The 15006-nt window shown below is 46.0% G+C and overlaps 1 protein-coding gene across 1 annotated transcript in view; it reads left to right on the top strand.

The window, feature by feature from the left end:
- Positions 1 to 15006, top strand: part of LOC140347592 (zinc finger matrin-type protein 4-like) — a 202434-nt gene that overhangs the window by 117638 nt on the left and 69790 nt on the right. The window contains exon 4 of the mRNA XM_072434109.1: positions 12525 to 12681. Within this exon, the coding sequence (XP_072290210.1) occupies positions 12525 to 12681 (157 nt within the window). The remainder of the gene's footprint in view (positions 1 to 12524; positions 12682 to 15006) is intronic.

The raw sequence follows: 15006 nt of genomic DNA, 5'->3' as shown, positions 1-15006 counted from the left end.
CTGCTCCGGTCATACAGGGACCGGACAGCCCTGAGCACAGGGCCCCGGACCCCGTACTCCCGGAGCACCCCCCAAAGGACACCCCGAGGGACACGGTCGAAAGCCTTCTCCAGATCCACAAAGCACATGTGGACTGGTTGGGCAAACTCCCATGAGCCCTCGAGCACCCGATGGAGGGTATAGAGCTGGTCCAGTGTTCCACAACCGGGACGAAAACCACTCCTCCTGAATCCGAGGTTCGACTATCGGTCGGATTCTCCTCTCCAGTACCTTGGAATAGACCTTACCCGGGAGGCTGAGGAGTGTGATCCCTCTGTAGTTGGAACACACCCTCCGGTCCCCCTTCTTGAACAGAGGGACCACCACCCCGGTCTGCCAGTCCAGAGGCACGGTCCCCGAACGCCACGCAATGTTGAGACGTGTCAACCAAGACAGTCCTACAACATCCAGATACTTTAGGTACTCAGGGCGGATCTCATCCACCCCCGGAGCCCTGCCACCGAGGAGTTTGCGAACAACCTCAGTGACTTCAGCTTGGGTGATGGATGAGCCAGCCTCCGAGTCCCCGGTCTCTACTTCCTCTTCGGAAGACGTGACTGAGGGATTAAGGAGATCCTCAAAGTATTCCTTCCACCGTTCGACGACATCCCCAGTCGAGGTCAGCAGGCCTCCACCCGCACCGTAAACGGTGTTGGTGAGACACTGCTTCCCCCTCTTGAGGCGCCGGACGGTTTGCCAGAATTTCTTTGGTGCCGACCGATAGTCCTCCTCCATGGCTTCCCCAAACTCCTCCCAGGCCCGGGTTTTTGCCTCTGCGACAGCACGAGCCGCGGCTCGCTTGGCCTGCCGATACCCATCGATGCCGCCACGACAGGCACCGGAGATCTTGCGACCACAACTCCGAGCAGCCGCATCAACAATGGAGGCGGAGAACATGGTCCGCTCGGACTCAATGTCCCCAACCTCCCCCGGGACATGGGAAAAGCTCTCCCGGAGGTGCGAGTTGAATACCCTACTGACAGAGGGCTCCACTAGACGTTCCCAACAGACCCTCACAATGCGCTTGGGTCTGCCAAGTCTGTCCGGCTTCCTCCTCCGCCAGCGGATCCAACTCACCACCAGGTGGTGATCGCTTGACAACTCTGCCCCTCTCTTCACCCGAGTGTCCAAGACACGCGACCGGAGGTCAGATGACACGACAACAAAGTCGATCATTGACCTCCGGCCTAGGGTGTCCTGGTGCCATGTGCACTGATGGACACCCTTGTGCTTGAACATGGTGTTCGTTATGGACAATCCGTGGCTAGCACAGAAGTCCAATAACTGAACACCGCTCGGGTTCAGATCGGGGAAGCCGTTCTTCCCGATCACCCCTCTCCAGGTGTCACTGTCATTGCCCACGTGGGCGTTGAAGTCCCCCAGTAGAACAACGGAGTCCCCGGTCGGTGCACTGTCCAGTACCCCTCCCAAGGACTCCAAGAAGGCCGGGTACTCTGCACTGCTGTTCGGCCCGTAGGCCGCCACAACAGTGAGAGACCTGTCCCCCACCCGAAGGCGGAGAGACGCGACCCTCTCATTCACTGGGGTAAACTCCAACACGTGGCGGCTGAGCTGAGGGGCAATAAGCAAGCCCACACCAGCCCGCCGCCTCTCCCCGCGGGCAACACCAGAGAAGTGGAGCGTCCAGCCCCTCTCGAGGAGATGGGTTCCAGAGCCCAAACTGTGCGTGGAGGTGAGGCCGACTATATCTAGTCGGTATCGCTCAACCTCCCGCACAAGCTCAGGCTCTTTCCCCCCCAGCGAGGTGACATTCCATGTCCCCAGAGTTAGTCTCTGTGTCTGGAGATCTGGTCGCCGAGGCCCCTGCCGTCGACTGCCGCCCAGATCTCTCTGCACCGGCCCCTTATGGATCCTCCTGCGGGTGGTGGGCCCACGGGAGGGCGGCCCCACGTCGCTCTTTCGGGCTGTGCCCGGTCGGGCCACGTGGGGTAAGACCCGGCCACCAGGCGCTCGCCATGGAGCACCCATCCCAGGCCTGGCTCCAGGATGGGGCCCAGGTGACGCCGATCCGGGCGACGTAAACGGCCTTGTTCTTGTAGTCATCATAAGAGGCTTCTGAACCGATCTTTGTCTGACCCGTCACCTAGGACCTGTTTGCCTTGGGAGACCCTACCAGGGGCTTGAAACCCCCGACAACATAGCTCCCGGGATCATTCGGGCACTCAAACCCCTCCACCAGGTTAAGGTGTCGGTTCAAGGAGAGGGCAGTCAGACATGTTCTTATCCAATTTGGCAGCCACAAAGTATAATCTGAGTGCTTTAAATGTCCAGCCACTAAGTTATTTTAATAAGCCGCTCATCATGAAATAAAATATTTAATCTAAAGTGACAGGTTTTTACAATGTTCTAATTTTGACTTTATTTGGTGTATTTGTACCTGTTGTACATATAAATTATAGTTTTACACCAATCGAGTAGATATTTGAGGAGAAAATGATGAAAAATCTGTAGAAAATGACAGGAAGTGACATCACACTAGGGATATTCATTCCAGTCAAATTGTAAGCAGAATTGACACAACCTTTTCGACTCTAAACACAATTTCAACAAAATAAAGTCACTCTCATATACTTTTATTTGCCAAATAAAAAAACTGTGACTAGATTAGTTTTTGCCCAGTGTTTGCAATTTCCTAGTGTGATGTCATCAATTACAAATAGAAAGTGAAATTATAAACCTAAAACATGTCCTATTCTGTGATCTGCTGTGATCAGCTGTGATTTAGCAAAATTCTAAATATATTCATCTTAAGTGCCTTTTAGTTCAATGAGTCGTCCGACCTGTAGGGGGCACTTTAACCTTTGGCTTACGGTGCGATAAATTTCAATCAAACAAGAGAAATGTTAATGTAAAGTAAAACAATAAAATAATGGCAGCTCATACATTTTTTGCTAGTATGCTACTGCACAAGTGCCGTTGTTATTTCCCCCACAGACAGTGCAGCCCCCAACTGTATTCAGAATGAATAGGTTTTTTCAGCTTATTTAAATTATTAGCGTAATAATAAGTAGCTACAAAACCTTGTATTTTACCTTTATAGAACAAACAAAAATATATAAAAATATATTTTGAAAAATGATGCAATGAATTACATCAATGGCTGAATCATTCTTTTTTAATTCATCTTATTTGTTCACTATGAATTAAGTCTTTGTTTGTGCTTTATTTAGGCTAATTAAGGTCTTGTTATTAAGACGTGCAACACATATTTTTCCAGATGCAACTCAAATTAACTATTGATGAAAAATTTAACTGATTTGGGGTTTACTGACATACACAGCTCTTCTGCTGAATGATTATAAGTCTGGCAGACATTAAAGCCTCATTAATTCCACTTCCCTTTAATTATATGTCTGTGACGCCTTTAAATGAGGCGTGAAAATGACGGATCCACTTTGGCACTCACTCCCACTTTATTTAACATACATTTTCTCATTAAAGTTACAATTTGGGATAATTCCAGCTTTGGCGTGATTTCTTGTTGAACGTGAATGAATAACAACATGTTGTTTTACTGATGTGCATTATTTTAGAGAAATATATCGACTTAATTTCATTACTTTGGACAAGTATAACATCTGTTCAATTCATGGTGGAGAGGAAACTCTGCCAGATGGTGGATTTGTCTCTCACACAGTCGAGTGTCTGTTGCTGTTAGAGGAAAGTTGGAAAAGAGGTTTTAGATAAAGGTGCTCGCTCTCGCCTCACAGCAAGAAGGTCCTGGGCTCCATTTCCGGGTGGAGTTGGGCCGTTCTCTGTGGAGTTTGCATGTTCTCTCCGTGTCTGCGAAGGTTTTTTTTCAGTGCGACTTTCCTGGTTCAATACAAGTCAATTAAAAAAATAAACTAAAAATGCAAAAAACAAAATGCATCTGCGTGTTTCCATATACATCAGTTTAATGCCATAACGTGGGATGTTCCAGGTCTCCATGGAGACTACAGTGAACATGTTACTATGCGTTAATCACGTACACAACTCTAACTATACAAAACTCAAAACATTAGAGCTGGATGAGATTGACAAATGAATATCTATATATTTTTGGAGCATCTCGTTAAAACTCTATTATATCTTGTTGGAAAGTTTACAACATAACTTAAAAGAATATATTAAATCAGTTCTGTTTGCAGTTTTCTTCTTCTTTTTTTTTTTTTTTACTTTAAATGGTTTACTCTATTTTTCCATCTAAATTTTGATATATTTCCCATCCCTGCTTCACTCACACTTTTCTAGTATAATTTTCAGCTTGAGTCGGCTCATTGCAGGAACCTTTCCTTACTCTGACATGTCAATCATCCCTGGTGCAATATTTTCTGTCCTGACATAAATCATTGTGTATTTTTCCATTTCCATTATTTTTATTTTTAAGAATGTTTTTGTTATTCCACTTCTGTCTCTAATCTATTTCTCTGTGTTGCAACACTGGAATTTCCACAATGTGACAAATACATCTTATCTTATCATAATTCTTCATATGGATCAATATTATACATTATATTTTATTATTTTTAAGTGTTTTGGGTCGGACACTCCTTTACCACAGGAAATCCATCACAAATGTGCTTAATACTGGACCGTAAAGTTAGCCACACAAGTTCACAAATATCACTTTTATTTATCCTCGTTTGAAAGATTACACAGCACGTTTAGTTTATTTTTAACCTTTTCTTTTTTCTGTTCTTTGGAATCCATTTAGATTTTAGATTCAATCATTTAGTTTCTCATCTCGTGCTCCTCGTTTGCTGACACAGTGAGCCTATAACCGCCTATGCACGTGTGTGTATGTGTGTATGTGTGTGTGTGTGTGTGTGTGTATGTGTGTGAGGAGGGGGAGGGGCTTATGTGAAGGTCCCGTGCATGACTCAGAGACATCAGCAGTTCTCTGTGTGTGTGTGTGTGTGTGTGTGCGTGCGTGCGTGCGTGTGTGTTTTCCCCGTTCTGCTCCGGAGCACAGAACACATGTAGCAGTTATCTTCATCGCTGCATTGTGTCAAAGAGAGAGCGATCGAGAGAGAGAAAGGAAGGAAGGAAGGAAGGAAGGAAGGGAGTGATGGAGGGGGCAGAGAGAGAGAGCGAAGGGCTGGAGACAGAGGGGGAAGAGAAAGAAAGAGTAAACTTAAAAAAACAGAAGAGATAGAAAGGAAGGGAGGGACGGAGTGTGGCAGAAAGAGAGAAAAAGAGAGGCGGTGGGGGAGAAAGAAAAGAGAGTAAAGGAGGGAGAGAGGTTGTGGAAGAGAAAGAAAAAAGGGAGAGTAAAGGTGAGAGAGAAAGGAAGGAAGGAAGGAAGGAAGAGAGTGATGGAGGGGGCAGAGAGAGAGAGAGGGAAGAGACAGAGGGGGAAGAGAAAGAAAGAGTAAACTTAAGAAACCAGAAGAGAGAGAAAGGGAGGGAGGGAAGTAGTGTGGCAGAGAGAGAGAGAGAGAAAGAAAGAGACTGTAACGATGAAGAGAAAGGGAGCAAAAGAGTAAGGGCAGAGACAGAAAGAGAGTAATCTAAATAAAGGCGGAAGAGAGAGAAAAAGGAGGAGAGACAGCGAGGGGAGAAAGAAAAGAGAGTGAAGGAGGGAGAGAGATTGTGGAAGAGAAAGTATAAAGGGAGAGTAAAGGTGAGAGAGAAAGGGAACGAGAATGAGAGGGAGAAAGAGGAGAGGGAAGAGATGAGAAAGACAAGAAAAAAGAGAGAGGATAAAGGAGAGAGATAAAGTAAAGAGGAGTAAAAGAGAGAGGAGGACAGAGAGAAAGAAAAGAGTAAAGGAGAGGGAGAGAGAAGACAGAAGGTGGCGGAAAAAAGAAAGGGATGGAGTAAAGAAGAGAAAAAGAGGGAGAGATGGGGCAGAGAGAGGACAAGAAGAGAAGTAAGTGAGAGGGTGAGAAAGATTTTTTAAAAAGGAAGAGGGAGCGAGGCCGTAGAAGGAGAACAAAACAAAGAAAGGGGTCGAGAGAATTTGAAAAAAAGAGGGAAAACAAGAAGTTGGAGGGCAGAGGCAGAAAGAGAGAGAGAAAGAGAGAGAGACAGAGAGAGAAAGAGAGATAAGGAAGACACCTCCCCCAATATCACACTGTCTTGTGTTTTGATTTGAGAGGAAGGAGGGAGATTCCGAGGGAGACGGCTGGCCTAGTTATGCAAAGATGTGTTTATCTGAAAGTGATGATTCAAGGGGTGAGGAAGACACGGGTGAGGAAGACACGGGTGAGGTAGACACGGGTGAGGTAGACACGGGTGAGGAAGACACGGGTGAGGAAGACACGGGTGAGGAAGACACGGGTGAGGAAGACACGGGTGAGGTAGACACGGGTGAGTAAGACACGGGTGAGTAAGACACGGGTGAGGAAGACACGGGTGAGGAAGACACGGGTGAGTAAGACACGGGTGAGGTAGACACGGGTGAGGTAGACACGGGTGAGGAAGACACGGGTGAGTAAGACACGGGTGAGGTAGACACGGGTGAGGTAGACACGGGTGAGGTAGACACGGGTGAGGAAGACACGGGTGAGTAAGACACGGGTGAGGTAGACACGGGTGAGTAAGGCACGGGTGAGGAAGACACGGGTGAGGAAGACACGGGTGAGTAAGACACGGGTGAGGTAGACACGGGTGAGGTAGACACGGGTGAGGTAGACACGGGTGAGTAAGACACGGGTGAGGAAGACACGGGTGAGTAAGACACGGGTGAGGTAGACACGGGTGAGTAAGACACGGGTGAGGTAGACACGGGTGAGTAAGACACGGGTGAGGAAGACACGGGTGAGGAAGACACGGGTGAGTAAGACACGGGTGAGTAAGACACGGGTGAGTAAGACACGGGTGAGGTAGACACGGGTGAGGTAGACACGGGTGAGTAAGACACGGGTGAGGAAGACACGGGTGAATAAGACACGGGTGAGGTAGACACGGGTGAGGTAGACACGGGTGAGGTAGACACGGGTGAGGAAGACACGGGTGAGTAAGACACGGGTGAGGAAGACACGGGTGAGTAAGACACGGGTGAGGTAGACACGGGTGAGGTAGACACGGGTGAGGAAGACACGGGTGAGGAAGGCACGGGTGAGGAAGACACGGGTGAGGTAGACACGGGTGAGGAAGACACGGGTGAGGTAGACACGGGTGAGGTAGACACGGGTGAGGTAGACACGGGTGAGGAAGACACGGGTGAGTAAGACACGGGTGAGGAAGACACGGGTGAGTAAGACACGGGTGAGGAAGACACGGGTGAGGAAGACACGGGTGAGTAAGACACGGGTGAGGAAGACACGGGTGAGTAAGACACGGGTGAGGTAGACACGGGTGAGGAAGACACGGGTGAGGAAGGCACGGGTGAGGAAGACACGGGTGAGGTAGACACGGGTGAGGAAGGCACGGGTGAGGAAGACACGGGTGAGGAAGACACGGGTGAGGAAGACACGGGTGAGTAAGACACGGGTGAGGTAGACACGGGTGAGTAAGACACGGGTGAGTAAGACACGGGTGAGGTAGACACGGGTGAGTAAGACACGGGTGAGTAAGACACGGGTGAGTAAGACACGGGTGAGGTAGACACGGGTGAGGTAGACACGGGTGAGGAAGACACGGGTGAGTAAGACACGGGTGAGGTAGACACGGGTGAGGTAGACACGGGTGAGGAAGACACGGGTGAGTAAGACACGGGTGAGTAAGACACGGGTGAGGTAGACACGGGTGAGTAAGACACGGGTGAGGTAGACACGGGTGAGTAAGACACGGGTGAGGAAGACACGGGTGAGGAAGACACGGGTGAGTAAGACACGGGTGAGGTAGACACGGGTGAGGTAGACACGGGTGAGTAAGACACGGGTGAGTAAGACACGGGTGAGGTAGACACGGGTGAGGTAGACACGGGTGAGGTAGACACGGGTGAGTAAGACACGGGTGAGGAAGACACGGGTGAGGTAGACACGGGTGAGGTAGACACGGGTGAGTAAGACACGGGTGAGTAAGACACGGGTGAGTAAGACATGCACACGCCCCTAACAAAGGGAGGTGTGTTTAGAAATCACGCACAGCTGAGTAAATAAGTGGAATAAAAGGCCTGTGTGAAAGGATCGCTTAGGGACTTCTAGAAGCTTTAATTACTGGTTAATCGGTCAGTCGCAAACACCTCGAGTATTGAGTGTTGAGACTTTTCTTTGGTTCAGAGTTGGACATTTTAGTCTGTGCCCACCGCCACCCAAACACGTAACCACGCCAACGCAACAACGTGCAAACTGTCCGGCGTTTCCAAGTTTCGCCCTTTGGTTTCCACCCATCGATCCAAAACACCGAAGGTACCCTCCTGACCAAGCTGAGCTCACGATCTGTGGCTGGGTTCCAGGTTACAGCAGCGTTGAAGGATGGGTCAAATGCAGAGGACAAATCTCCCTACGGGGACAATAAAGTGTACCGTAACCTGAACAGGGATGGACAAAATATTGGTGCGAACATCGGCGACATCAGGGATTTATTGTACATTTTCAGTCATTCATTTTATTCTGCTAGTTCCTTTTTGGGAATTTTCTTTTTATTATTTGTATTATTATCAGTATTATTCTTATAATTATTACTATTATTATTTAAACCAACAAAAACACCAGAAAGAAGACCAAAAAAATTGCAGATATTTAAATAGATTTTTTAAGAGGTGGTTGAATGTTTACATAATCATCTTAAAAACAGATCAAATTACATCCCAGGAAAATACAATATTAATTAACGTTAATTCTCTATCGCTTTAATATCTTTAATACATTACGTCACTGGCCCATATCAGATCATGAAAACGGCTGAAAATATAAACGTCGGACCATTCTTAATTGCTTCTACACTGATGTCTGTGTAATGTTTATCTAATTACTTTTACCCTCGTGCCTTTTCCAACCAGATAAGCGACCAATAAATGACTCTCAAATTAAATGCAGAAGTAATTAGCTGCTAGCATTGGAAATCCTCCCTCACAAGTAAATCACTGAAGCCATTGCCAGTTTTTATATTCCGCGGTGATAATGATGTGGTCTAATTGTTGTGGCGTATTTGAATTGATTCTACGATGTTTTCTAAGTCGAACACGCAGTATTTGCACAGGCACTGGATGTGTCCTGCTCCTTAATTGAAAGTGATGGACTTTGGCACACGGTAGTTGAGCTACTGTGTTAGCGATGGCAGATGCTAGCCTTTGTTAGCACGTGGAGAGGAAGAGCTAATCAGTAGGTTTGTTTTCTGTTAAAGTGAATTTGTCCACGTCTGACTGCAGTGAGGGGGAAGATTGTGCATTCTGCTCAAGTCTGCCGTAGTTATCCGTTTTAAAATAAACTCCTGCATGACATTTTTTACCCCTGAAAATTAACTTTTTGTCATTATTCAAATGTGTCCTGGGTTACCATAACAGAGGACATCTTTTTCATACAGAAAACCTGGACAATGGACAATGTTTGTATTTTGTAACCAGGAAACTGCTGCAGCTGATTGGATTGAGAGTGTGTGGCAAGGACACAAAAAACACTTTTTGGTACATGGTCTAATTCTGACCATGTACCTCTGTGGTGGTCCCCCGGTCCTTCTCCTGCTCAGGGTGCCCTGCTGCCCAACTTAAGATCTTTAAAGGGCCCATATGATGTAAAATCGACTTTCCAGAGCGTTTAACCTTTTTACAGTGCTTTTGGTACTTCATATATATTTGCCAAAAGTGTTTTTTTGATTAATTCCTACAGTCTTTAGCTAGAGAACAGTCTCTATCCTTCCCCTCGGATGAGCGGATGAACAGAGCCTACTCTCCAGGATGAGTCAGCCTGGTGAGTGCCTCCAGGAAGCACTCTGTACTTGTAACCTCTTATATATCTTACCTGTAAATTGGCTTAGGAACAAACAATTGCTTGTCCCCCTGGAGATAGATAAGTTAAAGCTCCACCACTTTTAGCCAAATGAAAAAAAAAACATGCTTGATTTGTTTTTTCTTTTTAGATGTTTTTCTTGCACTGAAATGAGAAAACACGCGTCCTGACTCTGAGCGGGCTTGCATCTTCACAAACCTGACTCATACCTGCAGCAGAACCTCCTCCTGCTTGTTTCAATGTAAAAAATGAAAACCACACATTACCTTCATTCAGGCATTCCCTCATCATAGTTGGTGTTAGCGGGTCATCTACTGGCAGCAGAGGGAATTATCATGGGAAAATAAACAAAAAGCTAGCTTTACCCTGACATGCTAATGTGAGCACACCGCTATAATCTATAATGTACGAGATTTATCTACGGAAATGTAAGTCTGGCAATGATTTATGGACTTAAAAACAACACAGAAGATCTCGGATAGATCTCCATAGAAACAAGCAAGTGGTAGACTCTCCACCAGAAAAGCTATAGTCTCACCGTAAAGGAAATATCCGTATACGTTTTGTGGTTTGAAAAATACAGCCCCACATGATTTGGCTGTGGGAAACAGATTTGGTTATCTGCAGAGCCATTGAAATGCTGGATGTCCTGTCTCGCCCTCGCACCTCAGAGGAGCTCTCTGTCTCCCCGCCCGGGCCCGCCTTGCCTGGCCCTATATTTAAATGTAATGAGATTTCGGCGCTCGGAACAGATGGAGCCAGTCTACCATTCTTTACTGTGGCCTCTGCGTCACCCTTTAGCACACACTCCAGCGCATTCACCACTTTAACCCCACCGGCGCAGTCCAGAGGTGGAAGTCACTCATGTGTTCGGTCTCCAGCTGCTTTCCCTCTGTCCTGGCGTTAACTGCGGTTTGGTGGCACGATACGAAGCGCCATATCTGCACTTCGATTCCAAGTTAATTTGGCAGGAGTTTTTGTTTTTGAATCCAGCTTGCATGGAGTGGTGTAAAATAAGGTTCACAGAAATGTCCTTGGTTTAGTCATGATTTTGGGTTAAGTCATGGTTTGGATCTGGTTCAGTCATGGTTAGGATCTGGTTTAGTCATGGTTTGGATCTGGTTTAGTCATGGTTTGGATCTGGTTTAGTCTGTGTTTGGATCTGGTTCAGTCATGGTTTGGATCTGGTTTAGTCATGGTTTGGATCTGGTTTAGTCATGGTTTGGATCTGGTTTAGTCATGGTTTGGATCTGGTTTAGTCATGTTTGGATCTGGTTTAGTCATGGTTTGGATCTGGTTTAGTCATGGTTTGGATCTGGTTTAGTCATGTTTGGATCTGGTTTAGTCATGGTTAGGATCTGGTTTAGTCATGGTTTGGATTTGTTTTAGTCATGGTTGATTTAGCTCTGGTTTAGTCATGGTTTGGATCTGGTTTAGTCATGTTTGGATCTGGTTTAGTCATGGTTAGGATCTGGTTTAGTCATGGTTTGGATTTGGTTTAGTCATGGTTGATTTAGCTCTGGTTTAGTCATGGTTTGGATCTGGTTTAGTCATGTTTGGATCTGGTTTAGTCATGGTTAGGATCTGGTTTAGTCATGGTTTAGATCTGGTTTAGTCGTGGTTTAGATCTGGTTTAGTCATGTTTGAATCTTGTTTGGTCTGTGTTTGGATCTGGTTTAGTCATGGTTTGGATCTGGTTTAGTCTGGTTTTGGATCTGGATCTCTCCAGGACCCATGAGACGTTCAGACTTGGTATTAAAATACATATATTTTATTGTGTTCCAGTTCACAATATCATGGACACAACCACAGGGAACTACATTGACCATGATCCTTTGCAATGTTTTTGTGCAGCCAAAACTGTGAATACTGTTATTTATTTCTATTTATTTTCAAGGTTTTGGTTCTGCAGATTTTTTGTGATTAGCATTTTATTTTTTTCCTTCAATGACAAAAAAGCCATACAAAGACAAACATACAGGGGGCGGGGCTGTCTTAAAAAGATGGGGAATTGTATTTTTTTTTTGGTCAATATTGTGCATTCTGATACATCGCTGTCATCTAGGGCTGAAACCTGTCAACAGATCAATCACGACTGACAGATCATTTAAATGATTTTGAACCAATTCAGTGATTTTATTAATCATTTATATATATTGTTTTGCCATACACAGAATTCAAAACGTGCCATGTGCTGAGAGAAGAGGACGAGTCAAGAATTATATAAAAATGAAATGTTTTTCACGGAAAATGCATGAATTCTTTTTTATAAATGAATGATGAAATGAAGATTTTCTCTAGAGGCATTTGTTTTCGCTTCATTTTGATTACATTGTTTCAGAATCGGAATCAGAAAAGGTTTATTGCCATTTTTCATGATCACTGTTGTGCACAAGCTCCTTCTTGAGCTGGAGATGATAACTAAAGGTTTGTATGGTCAGTGTCAAGAGGAAGGATTTTTACAGTTTGATAAACACTGTTATAATATTGCACCTGGAAATGTTTACATCTTCACAGCCTCAAAAGGAGAAGTAAATGCAGTGCTGAGAAACGGCTCCTTCTAGACGCTGGAACCAGAGATCCATCGCGCTTGGAGCTCGTAAAGACAAACACTTCTGACTGGCGTTTCACCCTCTGTTTCCCCAGGGCAGCGACGACGGCGATGTGGACAAGAACAAGTGCTGTACCCTGTGTAACATGTCCTTCACGTCTGCGGTGGTGGCGCAGTCGCATTACCAGGGAAAGATCCACGCCAAGAGGCTAAAGCTGCTTCTGGGAGAGCAGCCCGCCATCACTAGCAAAGGTAAGACGCACTTGCCTGATGGGAAATCTAGTACTGTTAGGGCGACCAGGTTAAGACTTAGTTTGGGGCTCCAGGAGTGTGGTGGTCCGGTGGCGTTTGCTCAGGGCGGTCCGACCCCTGTATGACCGGAGCAGAAGCTGTGTTCGGCAGTACGTCAGACCTGTTCCCAGTGGTTTCCTCAGGGCTGCGTTTTGTCACCGGTTCTGTTCGTTGCATTTATGGGCAGAATCTCAGAGGGTGTACGGTTTGAGCACCACGGGATCTCATCTCTGCTTTTTGGGGATGATGTTGTCCTGACGGTTCCATCAAACCTGGACCCCCAACATGCACAGGGACCGGTTGAAGCGGCTGGGATGAAAGCCAGCACCTTCGTATCCGAGACGTTGGTTCATGACTGTATCGGATTGTTGTGGCAAGAGGGAGCTGAGTTGACGGGCAATAATACATGAATTCATAGACCTTAAGCGCTTTGACCTTGAGAGTGAGAAAGTAAATGGAATGAGGAAGTGAAAGAGAGTGCATTTGTATGAATAGCTTTAGGTGCACAAAGGAAATACACACTTCGTAATATCGTAATAATGGTCCAAAACTCTTCTGGTCGTGTTTGGAACTCTGCAGAAAGTGTGCTCCAGGCTCGCACAGGACAAAAATGATAATAAGCCGAGAACTCAACATGTACACGCAATTACGTCTGACTGTTACTTATTGAGTTTATTATCGCCTACCTTCTGTTGCCTCCTCTCATTCACATTCTCTCCTCTCCATCCTTTCTCTCCTCACACCTTTTTGTCCGTCCTCTCCCTTTCTTATTCACCTCTCACTCCTTCCTCTCTCCCTCTCTACTGCTTCTCACCTCTATTTCTCGCTTTATCGCTTTAGCTGCTGGAGACGTGGTAGCAGAGGTGATAGGCAGATGTTTGCCTCCAAAACATTTGTGTACAGAACACACTCAGGCCGGTCTGGTGCGGTTTAATGAGCCAGGGTCACACATTTGTTTAAACTTAGCACGGCAATCTAATTTAAGCTAAGATAGTTTTGCGTAGTACAAGTTCATATTATATTTTTGGTCTAATAAAGCCTACGGGCCAAACAACACCTTGAAAAATGCATGAGAACAACTGTTGCCCGAGCTGCTTCTGGCTTCTGCGGCGGTCAGTGCAGTGGTCAGCAGATGCACACGCTGGTTTATTTTAGCTTCCTAAACCTGTGTGTGTTTATGTTGTGCTGAGGCGGTGAAGGGGAGGGACTTAGTGTGGGGGAGCAGGGGGAACTGAATTTTTGAATAGGTTATTTTCGGGGGAATATGACACTTTCAAACCAACCAAAGTGGTCGACGCTGGTGCATGCAAAGACGGTGGTCTATATATGATACCATCTAATACCTAAAAGAAGCGTAATGCCCCCTCTTTAATCCAAGACCTGACAGAGGGGCGCTTCGCTTATCCGGACAGACCATAGTAGGCGTTGTAGTAGGTGCTTATTTTCTACAGCTTTAACCCTTCAGCACAGGGAAGGGGCTCGGTTCATTTGTGCAGGTGTGAGTCCGGCCCACACGACACTCGGCGTGCTTAGTGTCTTTGGCAAAACCTTTTAGATAAATGGGTCATGTTTAACATTTTGATTTTCATTATGAACCTGATCATTCATCTCTCAGCCTTTTTAAATATATTTTAAGAACCACCTCCATATATACCACCTTTAACAGTAAACATTTAACAGTTTCTTTCTTTCACTTTGCTGATACCACATTGTGTAGACCTTCTCTATGGCTCCATATAAAGCGTTTTTGCAAAAGATGTGTGATGGGTTCCGTGCGCCGCTCATGACTTTGTGACAGAGACAAACTCGGTCATTACCTCTCCATCTGGGGCGCTCTCTCAGTCCAAATACACTCCACAAATCAGGGTTCAGGCCAGAGAATGACAAGGGAGCGGCCCCAAAATGTGTTAGCAATTTTTGTATCATTATGGAACAAGACATCGCTGTATTTTTAGGGCCGGGAATGACAGGTTCCGCCATAATTCAGTGCAATAAACAATACATGGCACACAATACCCGTAATATTTCACGTATAAATACACGATAAAGACACCGTTTCCAAGCTAAAAAGTATTTGCTAGTGATGAGCAGAAATGGTAGCTGTGTGAGTTGATGGAGAAAATGTCAGTATTGATTATCTCATGAGGAACAGTGGACTGGCTCTGCTCCTGCATCTTCTTTTTCCTTTGTCATCCATTTTGACCAGACGCCGCAGACCCTCCGCGAGCTTCTTTTGTACACAAAGGGTTAGTTACCACGTCAACGGCTCTGGTCTTCGTGCGAGCT

The sequence above is a fragment of the Eucyclogobius newberryi genome, unplaced genomic scaffold (assembly GCF_026437365.1).
Source record: "Eucyclogobius newberryi isolate DKJ021-1_F unplaced genomic scaffold, fEucNew1.0.hap1 SCAF_6, whole genome shotgun sequence".
NCBI classification, from domain to species: Eukaryota; Metazoa; Chordata; class Actinopteri; order Gobiiformes; family Gobiidae; genus Eucyclogobius; species Eucyclogobius newberryi.
The sequence above is the reverse complement of the archived record's forward strand: the minus strand, read 5'-3'. Positions and strand labels throughout refer to the sequence as shown.